Source organism: Vicia villosa, linkage group LG5 (genome assembly GCF_029867415.1).
Source record: "Vicia villosa cultivar HV-30 ecotype Madison, WI linkage group LG5, Vvil1.0, whole genome shotgun sequence".
Lineage (NCBI taxonomy): Eukaryota > Viridiplantae > Streptophyta > Magnoliopsida > Fabales > Fabaceae > Vicia > Vicia villosa.
In genome coordinates this window covers 153,472,700-153,482,699 of record NC_081184.1, presented here as the reverse complement: position 1 = coordinate 153,482,699, position 10,000 = coordinate 153,472,700, and the positions used below count along the sequence as shown (strand labels likewise).

The 10,000-nt window shown below is 34.1% G+C and overlaps 1 protein-coding gene across 1 annotated transcript; it reads right to left on the bottom strand.

The window, feature by feature from the left end:
• Positions 1-218: 218 nt before the first annotated feature.
• On the bottom strand, positions 219-5,267 carry LOC131607838 (lysine-specific demethylase JMJ18-like). The gene is made up of 12 exons (XM_058879794.1): positions 5,157-5,267; positions 5,014-5,059; positions 4,353-4,424; positions 4,115-4,192; positions 3,518-4,030; positions 3,209-3,430; positions 2,949-3,110; positions 2,490-2,858; positions 1,413-2,337; positions 1,213-1,316; positions 919-1,116; positions 219-803 (listed from the first exon to the last, which is right to left on the bottom strand). Exons 2-12 carry the CDS (start codon positions 5,053-5,055, stop codon positions 438-440), a joined length of 3,051 nt encoding a protein of 1,016 aa, XP_058735777.1. The 5' UTR covers positions 5,056-5,059; positions 5,157-5,267; the 3' UTR covers positions 219-437.
• Positions 5,268-10,000: the final 4,733 nt, after the last annotated feature.

Below are 10,000 nucleotides of genomic sequence, written 5' to 3'. Positions count from 1 at the left end.
ATATTTTTTCTCAATACCAATTTTGTTCATTTTGGCTTAATATATACAAAATATTTTGGCTTATATATACAAAATATTTTGGCTTAATATTTTATCCACATATTTATAATTATAACTATCGATGATATATAAAATTCGTTTGAATGTAAGATTAAATCTCAGCACAAGCAAAATTCAATTGTAAAATAATTAGAAGAATGAATCCTTTATTTCACCAGTATATCAGTTCTTAATAAAACAACAGTTGTTTTTATGTTTATATAAACAAGTTTTAAGAGTATGGAGATCAATAACTCTAAGATAAATGATGAAAAAAAAAAACCAAAGTTGGAATGTGCAATGGCATTAACACCTACAATGGTCAATGTCATCCATCTCAACTTTAAAAAATTTATCACTGAAAGAATGGACAAGATTAATGATATCTTATTATTGTTTTACCGAGATTCTTTCTCGATTTCCTCTATCATTGTCATCAATGTCGGTCTCCACTGGGTCATTTGTGCATCAGAGCTGAATAACTTGCGCATTGCCCTTAACTCATCAGGTTTCGCCTTCTTTAAGAATCCTTCTAAAATCGGTTTCATGTCTTCAAATGAATCTGAACTTTCTCCTATGTCATCCTCCTCCTGCTTTATCAAATCAACGCCAAAAAGTTTGGTCTTTAAGTCATCTAAAGAGTTGTTACTTGAGCCGCAAGTTAACTTAGAATCATCAGTGGCTTTGCCAGAAGATCCCAAACTAACTTGTTTGTGATTCCAGTAATCTACACATTTATGACTCGGATCTTGAGCTTCAATGGACTGAAATTTTTTATCACAATGGATTAGAAACATCAAAATTTAGAACATAATAGGCTATATTAATCTTGTTCAATAAAGGACAGTGGCGTCTTAACGATTCGCGAGTTTGCTTTACCTGAATAATGAACGGTGAATGGAATCCAAACATTTTATGACCATTGATGTTGTGAAGTAGTTCCAAGGGAGGCATTTCTTGTTCACCAAGAATCCTGCGCTTATTCATTTCATAGTTTAGTCTGTCAATAACTGTTTCCCAGCACTTATCGGCTGAGGTGTTTGTGAAAACCTCGTTCGGATGTTCTTCCAAGGTAACCTGAAATATATTTTATTGAATGAGAAAGAAATATATACTCCAATTGAAAAACAAGTCAATATGATTTTGAAACGGAAACGAAGTCGGGAATGATACCCTGAAAAAAGGCCCGAGAAGTCCAGAATCAATGACTTCCGAAACATAGGTACAGATGCTTGCTGGATCAAGAATGCTAAGGAACTTAACACGGCTCTTGAATCCTTCGTAAGTTAACCAGAAGAAAAAGTTGAATTCTCGCCAAAAAAACAAAAAACAAAACTTAAACAAATCCAGGAAAAGATCTTACAGAAGCATACCTTTTGGATATATTGCGTGCTTACTGCACCAATGCTTTCCATGGAGAACAGATCCCAAATTTATAAGCTCCACAGAAATACTAAACTTTTGCATTGGGGAGATTTGGTTTGTCAAAGATATACTTGAATTGGAGGTGTCTAGAACCCCTGCTTCGAACGTACTATTGAGTTTCCGTCCTGATTCTGAACGTTTTTGCAGATCAACCCCAAACAGCTTACAACCATCGGTTCGACACGATGAAGGTTCTTTTTCCAAGTCATAAATACCGCCAGGACCAAGTTCCATGTTGTCTCGCTCCTTTGCAACCTCTTTTTCCGCATATGGAACACACTTATTGTCCATGATCGACTTAGTATCATTCATGTTGTCCTTAACGCCATTCGTATCCGCATAAGGTGCACTAAACGCTACATGGTGAGACTTTAAGTGGACCAACTCGGACAAAATATGACGGTAAGGACTGCTAGGAACATTCGAATTCGACTTCTCATTAATTCCTGCACAAGAAAGTGAGCGTTTCCTGTCTTCGTAATTATTGGTTCTGCGTATGACTCTCTCCACATCTTGATCTTGCAGGCAACCATTCTCAACACTAGAGGAAATCGTTCCAATTTTTCCAGTTGTCCACGCTTCTATTGCGCGTGGCTCTCCTTCTAAAGCTTCAACCAACGTACTAAGCTCATTCATAGTATAACGAACCAGCACGAATCTGTTATCCATTTCACATGAGCAAAACAACTTGAAGTGTTTAAGACACGAGAAGCTGTCGGGAGAGCACTTGCAACCGACGGCGGATAGGTGCAAGTCGTAGAAGCAAGAGAAGCATTCCCTTTCCTCAACCGAATCAAAGTCATTATCCATCTTCAGCATCTTTAAATGTGACGGAAGCCAGTCCCGCCTCTCTTTTTCCATCATTATCCTTGTCTGTCAAAGTAAGGATAATCACGTTTCGCAAAAATATAAATAAAAAAGGTAACTAAAATCAAATAATAAATAACTTCCGAAGTGTTACGAAGTTTTCTAAATATATGGAAGGTGTTGCGATAAAAACGGAAAGAGCACACGAGAATCATTACCTTAACTGCATTGGTAAGAACTCCGTCTTTCCCACAAGCATTTCTCCATTTTAAATATTGAAGATTTTCTTTTCCGTCAAGAGTTGTCTTCGAAAGGGCATGTACAGCTTCCTTAGCAGATCCAAACAACAATTTATCATGGGACAATGATGTCTTACGGCACTGCATACTGTAAATCTCGACAGCATTCTGACCATGCATAAACCAATCATAAGGAGCCGCATTCACAGCCTCCGCACAGTTGAAGCCACAGCTGAAACCTCCGTGGTAAGCCCTTGGAAACGTGATAACAAATTCTCCGGAATGTTGGACAGCTCGATACACAGGAATCCCCTCGGACTTAAGTATCGAAGGAGAGAATTGAGTCACCTGTACAAAGACGAAATCATCATAACCACTAGAATCAAAAGATATCTCAACCAAAAAATAGAAGCAACGATAAAAGTACAAAGATCATACCAACTCGTTGAGTAGATTCGGATTCTCTTCAAACAAATCAGGCAAGTGTTTCCTCATTGTGTCTTCCATGGCCGATGCATGGCTCCCAGGTACACCATACCATACTTTTGGATCGCCCCAGTGCAGATAATTAAGCGAATAGAGATGATGATCTTCAACATGCTGCTTGAAGGATCACGAAATGAGAAAAGTCATTAATATTGTTTTTTAAGTCTTTTCCTCATTTGTAATCTAATGAAAAAGTAATTCTCGCTACGTACCCAACAAAATGTGGAAAAGCACATTCCGACATACAACCATGGCACTAAAACTCCTGAGATGTCACTTCCTTCAAAACACAATGCAGAACCTGGCAGTCGTGCAAAGTTATTCAGATTCCATCCAGACATAGCATACGAATCTGAATCACTTTTAGTAAACGACGATGTCTTAGGAAAACCGCTTCCAAGTGCTCCAGTTTCCAAGTCAGCTCCATAATACACCTACATAAATCATATAGCAGTCTATAACAAACTGTTTTCTTAAATATGTTACATTGAAAATCAACAATGTTGTTAATACGATTATACCTCGACCTCATCCGTCGGTTGCTCGATTATTCGCCAGTATTCACCTTCAATTTCCTCCACTGACGGATCACGTCTCTCGTGGTGATTACTATCACCGCCTCTACCATCTTTGGCATCGATCAACCCGAAGTAGCAATCTTTAAAAGAATTTCCATATTGCTGAAATTCCTTAAGGGTGAAATCTGGCCCTGATTGGAATCCAAACGTATCGTCCGATTCAGAAGTCACATTAGCTTCAGAACATGAATTTCCAGTTCTCCTATTACATGTTCCCATCTTCGACTGCCTTCTACGTTTTCGTTTCTTTCCCCTACTTTTCTTCCTCATCGGCTCCCGGTTCTGAAGCAAATCAACTTGCTGAATACGAGTTGGAAACTTAGCATTTTCCCATATCTCTCTCTCGTTAAGCGGACACGGTGGAGTCCAACAAGCTGGAGGGACTATTCTACATATGCCATACGGTTCTGCTACGGGACGTATCTTAGCTATGTAACCGAGTGTGTCTTTAAACTCCTAATACGAAGAATAAAAATAAAATCGAATCAACAAACAATGTTACTACCACCAACAAAAGCTATAGTGATAATTAAGAGTTACCTCAAAAGTTGGATAAAACACAGGCGCTTCGCCGATTATAGGCCGACACGCTTCAACTGGATCCCATCTCGATGTTATCTGCAGCATCGCAACCATATATGTCACTTTTAAAATATCTCTCTTTTTAATATCTAAACAGATATTTATAGGAAACATGTTTCAAAAACATAAATTAGTTATAACAACCACATCGAGTATACAAAGACACATCCTCGACACGGTAGACCATAGAAAATACCTTTTTATATTGCGAACTGCTCGAAGATTCAAGTGTATTTTCCATTTTTGGTTCGCGCGGAAAAGGATTATCCTGCAAAATATCATGCATAAGAAAGCTAAAATTTCCATACTCCACACTTACAAACAATTCATGTTACTTGCTACATAGTTTATAGTTTGTGCTTAAGCATCATAGCACAAATCAAAATGCTATTGCTACCCCTAATTTAAATTTAAGAAAAAAGGAACCTTAGATTAATATGAAAAAGAATGATCAAAAGATTATTCCAAAAAACCTAAACTAGTCACCACCAAATAGTTGAAAAAATTTCAATCTTTTCAAAACCTCAACAAAGCAAAATATCCTAAAATCATTATAAGTCAAAAAAACTACAGTAAAAAACATCATAAATCAGCACAAAACCTAATCCAAAAAATATGAAACATCACACAACAATAATCAAAGTGTCTTGTGAGAAAAGACAGAAAAAAATATGCACAATAGTACTAGCAATAAAAAATTTCAAATTTCCCTAAACATTAATAAGATCTGAAATTTGATGTTTGATCCATTAAAACAGAAAAAATTTCACACAAATAACACTCTAGAAACAAAAATTGACAACACAATAAGACAATGTTTAAGATTAATAGTACCAAGTACTAGAAAAAAAACCAACCTCTTTGGCGTGAAACACTGCATCCAAATTGAACTGTTTCATTCAACTGCAACAAAAAAACAGACACAAAAATTGTAACTAACCTCATCATAGTCAAATTAACCATAAAAACAAAAACAAACAAATGCAAAACAACAACGTACTCAATGCAACAAAGCTCTGTGAAAGTGAAAATAGAGTTGTGTTTTTTTGCACGTTCTGAATTTTGACACAGAAATTTCGTACAAATGAAATTAAATTACCATAAAAAAAGGAAAACAAAAAACCTCAAATGAAACCGAAATGCAAATTCAATTGCATGTATGTATGTATGTATATAATAATAATAATAATAAGATGCAAATATTGATATTATATCTATCTCTGAATATATCTACAAATCAATTAGTACAGAAAGCATTTATAAGATAAATATTTCGTCAAAATATAAATAGATAAATATAGAAACAAAAAATATATATAATAGAATTGGGCCAAAAAATGCAATATATTTTCATAGGTGAAATGAGGAATATAATTAAATTAATAATAGTTATTAGAAATAATGAGATGGATAAGAGAGAGGTATCAGGTGAAAACGTAACAAAAGATTTTATTCTCATTTTATTTATTAATAATAATCTCTCGGTAATAGAAATAGGGTTTAATGGATATGCACTGTCAGTGTAAATTTTTTTACACAATCAGAGAATCACAACCATTCACATACATTATTTTATAAATAATTAAAATCAAAATCAAAATTCAATAAATATTTAACGGCTACGATTCACTGACAGTGTAAAACTGCTTTACACTGTCAGTGTATTTCCATTAAATCCATAGAAATAATAATATTTTTGCTTGACCAAAAATTATAATAATATATTTGAGAAAATCTGACACAAAAGATAGTGTACTTGTTTATTTTTTTAAGCAAAAAGTGTACTTGTGAAAGCGGCTAGGATTCTACAGTGATAGATAGACGTGTGCACTGTGCAACACTGAAGTGTCCTTCAACTTTAAGGATCTTAGTCCTTTTCTGTTCCTATTAATTTATTTATTTATATTGATTTTAAGTTTTATATTTATCCGTCAAATAAAGTTTTAAATTTATTTATATTTTTATAATTTTTTTGTTGGAAATTGTATTTTTTTTAGTATGAATGTGTGTTTGGTTCTGCTCTGAAAAAAATTAATTTTAAGTAAATTAATTTTATAAATTAATTATGGTTAAAAGTAATTAGAATATAAAGTAATTTATATTTGTAAAATTTTATGCAAAATTGTGTTGAACGTTAAATTTTGATATAAAAATTATGTTTAAACATAAAAAATACAAATTCTAATTTGAGTAATTTTGTGTACAATTGAGGAGACTAAAAATTAATTTTCTAAGCTTTTGTGGAATTTAAATGAGCACTAAACTCTTAAATTATAACTTCATACTTTGATTAAATTAAAAGAGAGATTAGGTTGTGTCTTTGAAGATCATTATATATAATGGAAAATACTCCATGATCGTTGTTGAATGGAAAAGAGAGATTATAACTCCAAAAACTTCATACTTATTTCAACAACGATCTTTGAGCAATGTCCAAAAATTTAATCTCTCTTAAATTATTATCTCATTGTGCAATTTTCAACAACGATCTTTGAGCAATGTCTCATTATATATAAGAAGTGTTGTTTCTTATTTTACTTCATATAGTCCTTTTGGAGTTATAATCTCTCTTTTCCATTCAAATGAGCACTAATATCATGGAGTATTTTTCATTGTTGGCGGTATTAGGGCTCTAATTATTATAAATATAACAAAGAGAGATTAGGTTTTTGGACATTGCTCAAAGATCGTTGTTGAAAATTGCATAATGAGACAATAATGAAGCGAGAGGATTTTGTTTTTATATATTATAGTTGAACATGAGAGGTTTTATCTAGTTTATTCTTATTCTTGTAGACAAACTTTTGCAAAATTTAATAAGATTATATCTACAAAAATAACTTAAAGCTTTTAAGGAAAATGAAAATAATGTATCAAAATTAGCACAACAATAGAAGGTTAAGACTCATAGAAAGAAGATTGTATAATTTAGATGTTAGGCCTAAACGTGTCACTCAAAGATATATCTCTCATGAGAAGACATCAAATGATAATTAACAAATATATTGTGTTTATCATTAAGACAAATCTGCATCGCCGGCGGTCCAACCGGTGGTGAATGTTGTGGTACCTGGGGAAAATGTAACTATTACTGAGGAAGAGCGAGAACAACCAATTGTGGAAGAGGCTAAAGTGTATGAAACCCTGGAACCTGAGAAGACTAATCAAATATATAATCGAATACTATGGGTGGATATGATCAGCGATTATCGCAATCCAGCAAAGGGGCAAACCATGGAATATGTTGCTCCTACGATTGTGAATGGCGAAATTGAAGTTGAAATCAATGTAGATGATGAACTCTCTGAGTTGCAGTTTTGGGAAAATGCCTTAATCCTCTATGTTCTGGATGAATATTTGAGTATGCATTTAGTAAAGAATTTTATGATGCAGAAGGCATGGAATTTTGTGCAGCTCCCTGACCTCTATTATCATGATGATGGGTACTTTCTGCTACGGTTCAAGTCACATGAAGACATGGATGCTGTTTTGATGAAGGGTCCTTATATGTTTAGGGGGATGCCAATACTCCTAAAGGAGTGGAATCCTGACTTCAAAGAAGAGAAATAAACACATTCTTAGAAGAGAAATAACTTATCAAGAATGTACATATATTCACTCTTCACAAACATACACTTACCAACCCGTTATACTGAACCTACAATACTCATCTATGTTATCATGTATCTCTCACATAAGCGTCCATCTCTGGAGCACAAACGAGATCATCTCACAACTAAGGTTATCTCTAACGCGAAGTCACGAGAACATCTGTAATCTCGCGTCGGCGATCTCTCGCGCGCCGCTCAAACACGAAAGCATTAAGAACAGATACAAACAGTGAATGCTAGCTCTAAATCTATCTCTAGAGTTCAGAACCAACAGATTACCATCCTAGATAAGGATTCAAGAAGTTTATCTCTAAAGCAACCCAAATCCCCAGCATAGAGCAAAAATCCAGGATAATATCAACACAGATTTGTAAAGCAAGTTAAACATAACATTATAATCGGTAAATATACGTAAGATTCAAGTAAATATACAAACAAAACCCAACCAAAGAGAAATACACAAAGAAGAAGAGAAATGAACCGAAGATCTCCCGGTTTGTCAGCTCCGTTCGACGCTCAATCCACCCCCGATCATCCTTATGCAACCTCCGAACTTATTTTCTAAGCCAATTCTACTCTAAGAATGAAGTTGATGGTGTTGGCACTCAAAAATACCCAACCCATAACCTAAAAATGTGATTTTTCCCCTTTTTAACAAGTCTGAAAATCCGCAGGTCCGCTGAGCGAAACAGAGTCTGCTTAGCGGAGTCTGCTAAAAACCAGATTTTATTTTCGCCATAACTCGAGAACCGTAACTCCGAATTGCGCCCGGTTCGAAGCGTTGGAAAGCTTATTCAATGCTCTATCCAATAATGAATGAATGGAAACCAAATTGATGATTTTGGTCATCCTTATTTTGAGTCTTTGGAAGTCCGCTTGATGGTGGCTAAGCGGGCTTGCACCAAAACTGCGAAATCGAAGCCGTGCCTTTGACACTTTATTCCTCAAGGCTCCAATAAGCATGAATACCTATAAAAACAAAGGAAAAACTATCAAATGGTATAAAAGTATATGAAAATACAACTATTCACAAAGTATACGTATTTATACACAAAACGGGGAATTATTCAAACGGTATTAACAAAAGTATCGATAAGTGCCACTATTTACATACACAAAATAAGTACATTTTGGCACTTATCAAACTCTCCCCAACTTGAAACTTTGTTTTTCCTCAAACAATGTCAAATAAATCAAAGAATTGAAAGTAATAAACCAAAGAATTGTGAATCAACAAGTTTTGAAAATCAAAAACAAATGTATGGTTCAACACAAAAACGTATATACAAAGTAAATACTTACCACTATACTACAACGAAAACATGTAAATGAAACTAATCCTAAGTACAAAAATCATACAAAACATTCTAAACCAATACATGCTATCTCATGAATCACACCTAGCAAAATTTCATCAATGGATGAAGAACACACAAAGGTGAGGGACTTTTAACACTCATCCAACAATCTTGCAAACAAAAGATTAAATTATGCATTCATCCAAAAATCACATTGAAGATACAAAAGCAAGAATCACAAGGACTTTTCAAGGTTGTAATGTGACTTGGTGAACAAACAAGGGATATGTCCTAAGGCTAATCAAAACAAAAACTTGCCTAAACCTAAGGGAGTGATCAATCCACAAAGTTCTAAGCAACAAAATCTCGATTAAACTTCTTCCTTAACCACAAGTTTCTCAAACCAATCACAATACTTATTAGCACAATTATTCACTTCTCTTTTCTTTTTGTTTTTCAAAACCTTTTCACTTTTTTTCTTTCTTTTTCTTTTCTTTTCTTTTCACTTTTTTTCTTTTTCTTTCTTTTCAACCTCATAGCAACAACCAAATAAGTAAATAATCATTTTTCTCCCCAACTTGAATTCAACCTCATCATCATGTGAATACTCCCTACTTTCTAAGGCAAGGTAAAAATTCATACCAAAAATCATGGTTGAGGGTTCAAGAAAACAAAGAATCAATCATCCATGCAAAAATGAGAACTAAACACTCAAAGATAAGCATTTAGCAAAAACAACATGGACATTGACAAAAAGGCTCAAAAGGGTTAACAAATGATCACACACTCACAAGGTGAATTGACTATTTGGTTTTGGTAGTTGTGTTCAAAATGAAACAAAATGCCTTGATCCTTTTCATGCTTTCATAAAATCAACATAAACAAAAGATTAAGCATAATAAAATCCAGTTAAAACAAAGATTGTGGCCTCCAGC